This window comes from Lagenorhynchus albirostris, chromosome 5 (assembly GCF_949774975.1).
Source record: "Lagenorhynchus albirostris chromosome 5, mLagAlb1.1, whole genome shotgun sequence".
In the NCBI taxonomy this organism is placed as follows: Eukaryota; Metazoa; Chordata; class Mammalia; order Artiodactyla; family Delphinidae; genus Lagenorhynchus; species Lagenorhynchus albirostris.
Genome location: NC_083099.1, coordinates 96,843,730 through 96,856,454, shown reverse-complemented (window position 1 = coordinate 96,856,454; position 12,725 = coordinate 96,843,730). Strand labels below are relative to the sequence as shown.

At 34.2% G+C, this 12,725-nt stretch overlaps 1 protein-coding gene across 1 annotated transcript in view; it reads right to left on the bottom strand.

The window, feature by feature from the left end:
• Positions 1-12,725, bottom strand: part of SENP7 (SUMO specific peptidase 7) — a 154,235-nt gene that overhangs the window by 81,355 nt on the left and 60,155 nt on the right. The window contains exon 6 of the mRNA XM_060150665.1: positions 6,670-6,867. Coding sequence (XP_060006648.1) covers positions 6,670-6,867 — 198 coding nt within the window. The remainder of the gene's footprint in view (positions 1-6,669; positions 6,868-12,725) is intronic.

The window sequence follows — 12,725 nt, the reverse complement described above, 5'->3', positions numbered from 1 at the left end:
GTACCTCTGTTTAAATGCCTGACTACAGTATGTTTAAATGTGTTTTTAAATGTTGAGTCCCTAAAAAAAAAAAAGCTGTCTCTCCAAATATGAGAGAGAGAGTCCATAGAAGATTAGTCCTATAAAAAGTACTGAAGAGAATAATCAACAACAACAAAAAATACAAATATTAGCAAGGAAAGGGAAAAATTATAAAGATTAGAATTAGCTTCTGAATAATAAATGATCATTCTATTCTTTTATGGTTTGTTTTGCTGCTAGATTTTGAAGGAAGAAAAAGCAGAGCTATGAAAAAAGAATCTTAGAGGATAAATGAGAATTTTTAAGCTAAACAAATAGCTGAAAGTCTTTCCTAGAAGAGAAAAATGTCAAAATTCACCAAAAAACCACTTGAAAAGATTATATACCAAACTGCAGTAGAACCCGCATTTCTAAAGCACAAGAGCCCTAGAGGGCCTCTGAAGCTATCAGAAGGTTCAGGGAACTATCTCAGCATGTCTACCATGATACACCTTTCAATTAGAAAGCATTCTACCACTATGTGAACAAATGCCACAAGAAAAAAATTTTTTAAGTAAGTAGAATATTTAAAGGTTAATAGACATCACATAAAATATGTAATAAAGTCCAATACCTACTTATTAAAAAATTAAAGGTCAAAAGAATGAAAAGCAGTATGGCACAGAGGTTAAGACCAAGGACTCTGGAGTCAAACATAAGGTTGGGTTCTGAATTCAACACCTAGTAACTATATAACCTTAGTTACTTACCATAATTTATACCTCTTATCTTTGATCTCCTCATCTCAAAGATGGGGAGAATTATAATATCTACCTTAAAAAATTATAAAGATTAGATGAAATAATAGATGTAAAGTAGTTTAGCACAAGTCCTGGCACACAGTAAATATACAATAAATGGAAGCTCACTTTAATTTTCCTATTATTGAAGTCTTGCTCAAACTTATAAATTATCTTTTCAATTAGTGCTTGACTGTCATAATTCATCATGCTCTGCAATCTTAATGAAAATATTTTATTAGAAAAGTATACAGTTAAATAGTTAGCAATGCCTACAGTACACCTAGCTCTTCATAACACTAACCATAGCCCAAACATCTTTCATCAGCTATTCTCAACTTATGTAATTTGTGTACCTTGAAGAAACAGAGAGCTCTGTAATGAAAGCCTTACAGAAAACAAATCTATAAAGTAATAACTAAGTTCATAATACCTAAACTGTCTTTTGGTGTACAACTTATAAATTAGCACTGCCATGGAAATTCTAGGGCTAGCCAGCATTTCAAAAGATTCTGAATTTTCACAAGAAATATATAAAGGTGTATACTTCATCTCTCATACTATCGCAATATATAAGGAAGGACTGAAAAATGTCATTTCACACAGTCCATCCAATTTTTTTCCAAGTATGCAAATAGTATCAGTAAGTAAAACAGAATTTGTTTAACTTTACTTACTAATATTATGAAATCACACTTCAACATATAATATGTTAAACCAAAGGAGAAACAAATTTTGTAATGCAGTGAGATGAAACAGAAAGTATACCGGCCTGAGAAGTAATACCATTTATTGATTGTGTCTTTACATGTCTTTACATAAGAAAACTTATTTTCTCTGGTTCTTAATTTTTTCAATCACAAATTGTGAGTTCCTCCCCCACATATTGGTAGCAAGGTAAATATAAGATTGAAATAATTTAATAAATGGGGAAAAACTTTGAAAAACTGATAAGAGCTAATAAGACATACTTGATGCTAAGAGCAAATTTTTAAAGAAATGGAACACTTGTTGAAAGATAACAATTACATCTGGTAATAAAGCTATAAATAACAAGCAAAAAATTACAATGCTAATTTAGTTTTTATTTTGTTGTAATTTAGATGAATGTTTTTCTAAAACTGTGCTATGTAACTTATTTTTTTCTTGATCAAAACATTTTTTTTCTTTTTTTTTGGTTAACAATGGTCATTTCTTTCTTTAGGCTGCACCGGGTCTTTTTTAGGGTTTTTTAGGGTTCCTATAAATGTATTCTTATCCCAAACTTATCCTAAGTTTGCTCTTTTCTTTTACTAAGCTATATTTTAAGTGAATATATTATCACTCAACTAAAACATTACTGGCTTAAAGAACTCTTAAGGTTACAAGAATACCGGGGTGTCCAGAAAGTCTTACCACCACAATATCTGGAATATGTAATTTTCTAAAACTTCAAACATAGGCAAACTTAAGAAAAACATGAATAAATATAATTAAGCCATTTAGGGGAATTCCAAGAACCAGGAACTAACTTTTTTTTAACAGAATATAGTTACACTGTGTCAATATTTCTCTAATAATCTCTGGTGCCAATAGATGAAAACAGGAGAAAGATGCTTTACCGTCTCAAAAGTTTTGCACATGTCTCCCACTAGGCTCTTTCTTGCCTAATGTCCAAAGTTTATAAGGATCTGGAAATATTCTCCCAGGAAAACAGATATGAACCACATAAGGAGATAAAACCTACACTAAAATATGGTTTACTTGTTTAAAAAGAGATGTATGCATCCCACATACTGCTAATTTGATATTTCTAAAACTCTTGACCCTGTTCTTCATTATTTAACAAGATTGATTGGTATCATGTGTTTTCTGTTTTTCTTCTCAACTTTATCCGGAAATTAAAAGGCTAAACTATCTTCATTAAAAAGCAACTTACTTAGATCACTACCTTTAGATCCTAGAACGCACATAAAATTTCTAAAAAATGCCACTCCTTTTCTGTACAGCTGAAACTAACACAACATTATAAATCAACTATACTCCAATATAAAATTTAAAAGTTTAAATTAAAAAATAAAAACAAGTAAATAAAATTTTTAAAAAGTAAAAAAATGACATTTCTGGGAATGAATGAGTAATTTTGGTTTACTCAATATTTAAACTTTAAGTTAAAAACTAAAAATACAGCTTCCCTGGTGGCACAGTGGTTGAGAGTCCACCTGCCGATGCAGGGGACATGGGTTCGTGCCCCGGTCCGCGAAGTTCCCACATGCCGCGGAGCGGCTGGGCCCATGAGCCATGGCCGCTGAGCCTGCGCGTCCTGAGCCTGTGCTCCGCAACGGGAGAGGCCACAACAGTGAGAGGCCCGCGTACCGCAAAAAATAAATAAATAAATAAATTTTTCTCTCTTTCATCTTTCTGAAATAATGAAATCCTACCTAAGTAAAATGAAAATAAGACAAACAGCATCATGTAAAAGTCTCAGTCTCCTAGTCTAGATAGCAAGCTCCACAAAGAAAACATCTAACTAAAGCTATACCCTAAACAGTTCTCCAATTTTCTTATTTGAACCTTGTGATATCTCTTCTCCTGATTGTCCCCAAAATTACAGAGCAGATAATTGGTTCTGATGGAGGAAAAGACATTTCAATCAAGGAGACTGAAGATGTAACTCTGCTGAGAAGCAATTTCTTTCTTATAGTCAGCAAACATGTATTGAGTGTTTAGTATGTGCCCAGTACTGTGCAAGGAAAAAATAATAAAATGTAGGGTCCCTGCCCTCATGAAGCTTATTGTCAGGGAAGCAGAGAAACTAAAAATCACAGTATAGTGTGATGAGTGCTATGATACAGGAACAGGCTGCTTAGCAAGACAAAGAAAGGGATCAAATGCAGATGTGGCAGGTGGAATCAAAGAAGAAATGAGCTCAATGTTAAATATAATGAGCTCAATATAAGTCAGTAAAGGGGAAAAGGAGAATTGTTCCCAAGATAAGAGAAAAAGCATGAGCTCAGAGGAATAAAACAGCATTATACATTCAGTGAACTACCAGTAGTTTCCTAAATCTAAAGCACAGCATAAATATGGAAGAGTGGACATACACAAAGCTAGAGGTAGTCAAAGGTGAAATCATCACGGACCTTGTATGCCAAGGTAAGGAATTTGAACTTTATCCTAAACTTTATGTGGAGCCACAGAAAGATGTTAAACTGGAGAGTGACAAGTAACATCTACCTTTCAGAACGAATACTTCAGCAACAATACAGAGAAATAACCTAGAAGAAAAAGACTATGCTCAGGAAGCCCAATCAAATTACGATCCTAATAATAAAGGCACAAAGTTATCAGGGCCTGAACTGAGGCAGTGGCAATAAAGATGAAGAAAAGATCATTTCAAGACAGATTTAGGAGGTACAAATAACTAGACATGATAAATGATTGGATAAAAAGGATAAGGAAAAAAGAGGAGCCAGGACAATTTCCAAGTTCTAATTTGAAGAACTAAGTGTAAAGAGGAGTCATATATTCAGACAGGGAGGAGATACAGAGATAGGAACAAGTCTGAGAACAAAGACGATGATCCACTTTGGAACAAGTTAAATTTAGGACACCTAGAGCTGAGGGAAAAAGTCTGGACTAACTAGTAGTTCATCCCAGTAAGTGAAGAGAACAACACACACACAGTAAAAACCAAATTAGAATCTTATTGGGACTCTTCACATTATATTTAAATTTCATGGACACATAATCTAGCTGCTAACAACTTGTGGTGAAAAAACTATTCCAAGAGAATGAAACATTACACTTTTCCAATCATGCTGATCTAATTGAAAAAAGGACAGATATGGGATGAGGGGACAGATGTCATTTGGAAGACAGCTAAAGCTTCTTTTCAAGAGAATCAAAGGGATTGGAAGGGTCATTCCTTTAGCCCCCTTTATTTAGATCTAGCAGCACAGTAAGGGAATAGCTCACCTGTACTAAGGAGGAAAAACACTAGACTCCAAGACAATGAGAGCAAACTGCTTCATAAATTACTGAAGCTAAGTTGTTTGACTCTAAGATTTTGGGTGCTTTAGAAAGTTAAATTTACATCAGATATGATCTAGTACGGAAATTCCTGTTACATAGCTTTTTATGTTTTTGCCTTTTTTAAAAGAAGTGTCCTTGGTGAAAAGGGAACCCTCCTCTGCACTGTTGGTGGCAATGTAAATTGATACAACCACTATGGAGAACAGTATGGAAGTTCCTTAAAAAGCTAAAAATAGAACTACCATATGACGCAGCAATCCCACTACTGAGCATTTACCCTGAGAAAACCATAATTCAAAATGACACATGCACCCCAATGTTCACTGCAGCACTATTTACAATAGCCAGGACATGGAAGCAACCTAAATGTCCATCGATAGATGAATGGATAAAGAAGATTTGGCACATATATACAATGGAATATCACTCAGCCATAAAAAGAAATGAAGTTGAGTTATTTGTAGTGAGGTGGATGGACCTAGTCTGTCATACAGAGTGAAGTAAGTCAGAAAGAGAAAAACAAATACCATATGCTAATGCATATATATGGAGTCCAAAAGTAAATGGTACTGATGAACCTAGTGTCAGGACAGGAATAAAGAAGTAGACATAGAGAATGGTCTTGAGGACACGGGGAAAGGGAAGGGTAAGCTGGGACGAAGTGAGAGAAGCATCAACATATACACACTACCAAATGTAAAATAGATATCTAGTGCGAAGCAGCCGCACAGCACAGGGAGATCAGCTCGGTGCTTTGTGACCACCTAGAGGGGTGGGATAAGGAGGGTAGGAGGGAGACGCAAGAGGGAGGGCATATGGGGATCTATGCATGCATATGGCTGATTCACTTTGTTGTACAACAGAAACTAACATAGCATTGTGAAGCAATTACACTCCAATAAAGATGTATTAAAAAAAAGTGTCCTTTTTAAAAATACGATTAATGCATAATACTATGTTCAGATGTTTTGACAGAGTTCTTTAATATTTAAAATAATTGTGCTGAAAGTTAACAGGTTTTCACTGGATCTTGGCTTAAAGCACTTACAAATCGTTATCAGATTACAGACCAAATAACCAAAGAACCATCTAGCTAATGACAGGATATGCTAATTGAAAGCAAAATACCTCCCCTAAAAAATACTCATTTAAGGGTTAAAACTGTAAGTGGAAATACACTGAAAATATTAATATGTTACAGATGACAAATTCCCAGAGCTAATTCCTAATTTTTAGCCCCAAACTTCATATATAATTCTTCTAAAAAATATAGAACAAAACTTGTTAGTTTTCAAAATTAAACCGCATATTTATTATCAAAAATCTGGGAGTAATATTTCAAAATCATCTCCTTTTTAAAAAAAACGCATGTAAAATACAAGGAAGCTCACAAAGTCAAAAGTAGTAACGACCCAGGTTAAATAATATTTAAAAGGTATGTTAAAGATGCAGAAAATTTAAAAGATCTACAGATAGATATACATACCTGTTTTATTTCTGCATCTTTAACACACCTTTCAAAAAATATTTAATCTAGGTCCTTACCCATCTATATATATCTAGTTCTTCATTTTATATCATATGTGAATCTCTAAAAATATGTACATGTGAATCAAATTATTAAGCTAAATGCACTAAGAATACTTGTTTTTAAAAATAATTCTATGTCAATCTAATGAAATGTAGAATCATTAACTTTGTAAATTAAGATTGTCAACTTTAAGATTTGAGGGAGTCACACCTGTATATGCAGATTTTCTTAAAGATCATTTCCAACAATCTTATTTTGAAGACTATTGGACTTAAATTATTTCAACTGCGGTAAGTTGAACAAAAGCAATACTGAACAACATACCTTTCAGATAAATTAAGGCTTTGGTGAAGAGGTTCTAATTTTTGACATGTCTCTAGGCTGTCAACAGATGTCGAAGGCAATGAGTCTGATTGCACCTTGTTGGCATCACATAAATTAGCATCATTTTTAGGTAGGGTCTTTCTGAATTTTCGTCCTAAATCCGTCCATAGGACATTCGTCAACATAACTTTGAGTTGCCTGTTACACACATAAATAATTAATACATACAGTACTAAACATTATATAATACATGAATTCATCACAAATTATAACAAATGAAAACTTCCAGGAATTCTAAATTCAGTCCTTCAAGAAATTAACCAGAGTAGTAAATATCAAAAGTAAAAAATATGCCAATCATTCTCAAATATACATGAAAAACTAAAGCACATTTCACTTAAATTGGGACTTTCTTCAGAATTCTATCTAGTATACTACATCTGTGGTCACACACACGTACAGCTGTTGGATTGCTGGTAATCAATCTGTGCTTGGTCACACTACAAGTGGAACAACAACACACATCTGCACATCATGTCACAGAGGCAACCGCTTTCTGCACTAAAAATGTATTTTTGTTTTAGTATTTGATTTGGAAAACATAATTAAAACTAAGGATAACAGTACAACATCTACAATCTTAACCCTACACAGTCTTAAGATACATTTAATTTTACCTTATTTCTAAAAATATGTCAACTTAAAACACTTACTGTACCTACAAAAATTTCAAAAGTAAAACTGATAAATCCAAACACTTCCAGCTCTGCCTCATTACATTTTGCCCATTACTCATTCAACATATCTATGTGCTGATAATACCTGAAGAACTGTGTTCAGTTCTAGAACCATGAAATATAGTTTCTTCAGGACTGTGAACAGGCTACCAAGTAGATGTGAGACAATGTCAAATGAGGAATGGCTGGAAGAATTGGAAATGTGTGATCAGAAGAGTGTCTATTCTATTCCCTAGTACCAGTTTTAGGCACTGTTTGTTTAACAAATGTTAATAATATTAAGAAAGAGAAAGCAAAGTGTTCGTGTATTTTTAATATAAAACAGAGCTCAAAGAAATCACTTGTTTGCCGCAGCCACTTGGGGCTGTATCTTCAGATCATCTGGAAGAAGCGGGATAGAAGTCTTCAGAGGAACCTCTATAGAACGCACTGAAACTCCAAATACTTTAAGTTTATAGATTTTAGAATTATCATTAAAGAATAAAGAGATGAGTGAAATTTCTATGAATGAATAATAATTCATTCTTCGTTCAACAAATACTTACCAAATACCTTCTAGCAAAACAACTGTACTAGTAGAATCTGGAGATTCAGCAACAAACGAAAAAGTTACAGTTCCTGCCTTCATGGAGCTTACATTCCAAAGAAGAATTACCCAATTAGTTATTTAATTACAACTGTGATGAGCAATACGAACAGAAAATACAGGTGCTGCATTTCTTCTGAACCAGATCAGGGAAGGTTTTACTGAGAATATGACATTTACGCTGAAACTGTCCAAAGGAAACAAGTGGAAAATGGAGAGTGGTTCAAAAAGGAGGACAAAATGTAAATGCTCAGACAAGAGTAAAGCTTGTTCAAGGAAATTAAAGGACTTACCTGGCTCAAGTGCTTAAAGTGAAGAGGAAATTTGTATAAGATAAAGATGGGCAGTTAGGCAGGACCCTGTGGACTATACTGAGGATTTGAAACTTTAATGTCAACAACAATATCAATCCCCTAGTTTTAACAAAAGAATCATGAGACCAGAGCTGTATTTTTAAAAGATGACTTTGATCTTTTATGAATAATAAAGAAAACACCAAGAGAAAAGGGTAATAATGAATTTAGAGAGGAAATGGTGCTTAGGGATAGTTTAGTGGAATGGTGGGAGCAGAAATGGGAAAGAAGAAAAGGGACACAGACACAGCAAATGTAGGCTGTTGACAAACAGCTACGAAAGGGGAATATAGGACAAGAGCTGAAGATAAATGTGAGATGCAAGAAAGGTCTTCTTAGTTAGTTATTGGTTGGTTAGTTAGCTTAAGATAGAAAATAGCTGTGTAAGTTTCAGTGCTTAGGGGAAGAGGTCAACAGACTAGGAGAGGTTGAAGATACAGGAGACAGTATAATTAACTTTATAATTAAGTTTCTTAAGAAGTAGCATAAAAAGAGCTAATATTTACTGAACATGCACCATACACCAGGAAGCATGTTAAGACCTCTATAATGATTAACACTTCATTTAATCCTCACAACTACTCTGTGAAGTATAATGGTAATTATTCTTCTGCAACTGAGAAGACCAAGAATAGAATGATTAATAACTAAGTCCATAGTTAAATGAGTGAGTGGTGAGAGCGGGATCCAAAGCCACACACTCTCAACTCTGTTGCCAGCACTCTTAACTGCTCCACTGTGCTGGTTTATGGTGGGAGAAGAACCCCTTTTCCTTCTTCCAGAAACCAAGATCATTTTTTCAAAGTGATACAAAAGGTAAAAGAACACAGGCTTGAGGAGAGAACAGGTTTCAAATCATCACTGTGGAGAGGGGGAACACAAGCTGACTAGAGAAGCACAGTAGGATTATCTTGAAGTTGAGGAATCCAGTAGGGTTAATAACCACAAATTTATAATGGCATAAACATACTGTGTTTTGTGATTTTTTTTCCCATCACTGCTCAGCCACCTTGGTGTCAGCACAATGCAAACAGATAATTAGGTTCACAAATGATTATTAATTACGAAGGAAAAAGGCACCTCTATAACTGAAAATCTGGTAGCTACCACCTTAACCAAGTGATCAAATGTAAGGCCACCAACAGTGGGACAAGCAGACACTACATATCCCGATATAATGCAATAAGCAAATGACATCAGCTATGAAGTACTTTTGCCAAAAATGTAACATGAACCTAATTATGAGGACAAACACAATTATAAAAATCTAGAATGTAGGACATTCTACAAGACAACTGGCCTGAACTCTTCAAAAAATCAATGTCATGGTTTAGAGGGGTCGGGGGGAGGGAGGGGCTATTCTAAGATTAAGAGACTAATGAAACATAATAACCAAAAAATAAAATGCATGAACCTCAATTTGATCCTAGATTATTTTAACAAAAGACATTTTGGGGGACATTTAGAGAATTCTGATTCTAGACTTTATATTACATGATAATATGAAATTATTATAAATTTTCTTCATAATATATTGTGGTTATCATGTAAAAGAATTTTCTTGTTCTTAAGAAGTGCAGGCTAAAGTATTCAGAGGTGAAGTGCCTGACATCTGTGACTTACCTTCAAATGGTTCTGCGGAAAAAAAAAAGTGTACATGAATATGCATATGTGATATGCACTTACATACATGTATGAAAAGAGACTGAGAGAAGGCAAATGTGGGAAAACATTAACAACATCTTGCGTGTTTGTTATACTCTTAACAAAATAATCCCGCCTGGTCCTGTACCAAAAAAATATGAAACGGGGAAAAAGCTATGCATGAAGATATTCATCACAGTATTATTTATAAAAGCAACAAAATGAAAGCAAATTTAAATTCCCAGCAATAGGGACTTTCCTGGTGGTCCAGCAGTAAACAATCCACCTTCCAATGCACGAGACACAGGTTCAATCCCTGGTCGGGGAACTAAGATCCCACATTCTGCATGGCAACTAAGCCCTCGCGCTGCAACTACTGAGCCCACGCACCTCAACTAGAGAGAGGGGAAAAATAAAACCGCATGCTACAATGCACACGTGCCACAACTAGAGAGAAGCCTGTGCACCACCAACGAAAGATCCCACATGCCGCAACAAAGATCCCACGAGCCACAACGAAGACCCGACACAGCCAAAAATTTAAAAATTTTTTAAATTAAAAACATAAAAATTCCCAGCAATAGCAGAATGGTTAAGTAAACAATGATAAAGCCACTTAATGGAATGTTACTTATTAGTCTCTTAAAATCTTCTACTTTAAATTTTAAGAGAGACTGGCTGTGTTTTTTTCTTTCAACTTGTCTTTATTTTTCTTTTCTATACTAAGCAAGTACTATACTATTTACATAAAGAGAAATGTCAACCAATTAATTTTGTAAAGAATGTAAACATCTTTACCCAGTCAAAAACTATCTATTGATTAGTGAAAAAAATTATTTTTTACATTCAGGACTACTCTTTTATAGGTTTTACAACTGTACAACTTAAAATGATCAAATGAAAATACTTCTAAAATCTTAAGGATATATAAGGTATACTTTTCGTCTGAGAAAACTACTATTAGTAATTTGCTAAATTATTTGGGAAAATATCCCAGTGGTAATTTTAATAATTTTAAATATGAAAATATCCAATGTTGGAAAATGCCATTTTTCTATTCACCCAAACCAAATAAGAATCACCACTGGTGATTTTACTGGTAATTCTAATAGTTGGCTATAAGTGAAAAAGACAATTTGGATTCTCTGTGAAAATACTTATTTCATGTTCATAAATTTGCTTTACTGTAATCTGATTGACTAATAATATCCTAAGGCAGAAGTCAGCAATCTTTTCCCCCCAAATTAAAGGTAAAATTTTTTAAATTTCTATATATTTAAATATATTTGAACACTTCACAAGAAAGACATATGAATAGCAAATATGCACATAAAAAGGTGCTCAATATCATTAACCTCATCTTTCCAGTCTTTAAAAAAAGTTTGTCTTTTCAAAAAAGGGGGAAGGACAGCAAAATATTTCAACAGACACTTTAGAGAAGATACAAAAGAACAAGAAGCACATGAAAAGATGCTCAACATCATCATTCATCAAGGAAATGCAATTAAAACCACAATAAGATATCACTACACATACATTAAAAGAGATGATGACAGAGATTGACCATACAAGTGCTGGCAGGAGGGTGGAGGAAGTAAAACTCTTCTGCACTGCTGATGAGAATGTAAAGTGGCACAATTGCTTTTGGAAAACATTTGGCAGTTGCTTAACAAAGTTGAAAATGTACTTTCAATGACCCAGCAACCCATCTCCTAGGTATTTAACCAAAAGGAATAAAAACATGTCCACACAGGCACTTGTACATGGATATTCACAGTAGCTTCATTAATAGAAGTATTAATTTTTCACAGAACTAAAACAAAAAAAAAGTTTAAATTTGTATGGAAACATAGAAGACTGCAAATAGCCAAACCAATCTTGAGACACAGAAACAGAGCTGGAGGAATCAGGCTCCCTGACTTCAGATTATATTACAAACCTAGAGTAATCAAAACAGTATGATACTGGCACAAAAACAGAAATACAGATCAATGGAACAAGATAGAAAGCCCTGAGATAAACCCATGCACATATGGTCACCTTATCTTTGATAAAGGAGGCACAAATATACAATGGAGAAAAGACAGCCTCTTCAATAAGTGGTGCTGGGAAAACTGGACGGCTACATGTAAAAGAATGAAATTAGAAAACTCCCTAATACCATACACAAAAATAAACTCAAAATGGATTAAAGACCTAAATGTAATGCCGGATACTATAAAACTCTTAGAGGAAAACATAGGCAGAACACTCTATGACATAAATCAGAGCAAGATCCTTTTTGACCCACCTCCTAGAGAAATGGAATTAAAACAAAAATATACAAATGGGACCTAATGAAACTTAAAAGCTTTTGCACAGCAAAGAAACCATAAACAAGACAAAACCATAAACCAGAAACCATAAACAAGACAAAAAGACAACCCTCAGAATGGGAGAAAATATTTGCAAATGAAGCAACTGACAAAAGATTAATACAAGCAGATCATGAAGCTCAATATCAAAAAAACAAACAACCCAATCCAAAACTGGGCAGAAGGCCTAAAGAGACATTTCTCCAAAGAAGATATATAGACTGCCAACAAACACATGAAAGGATGCTCAACATAACTAATCATTAAAGAAATGCAAATCAAACCTACAATGAGGTATCACCTCACACCAGTCAGAATGGCCATCATCAAAAAATCTACAAACAATAAATGCTGAAGAGGGTGTGGAGAAAAAGGAACCCTC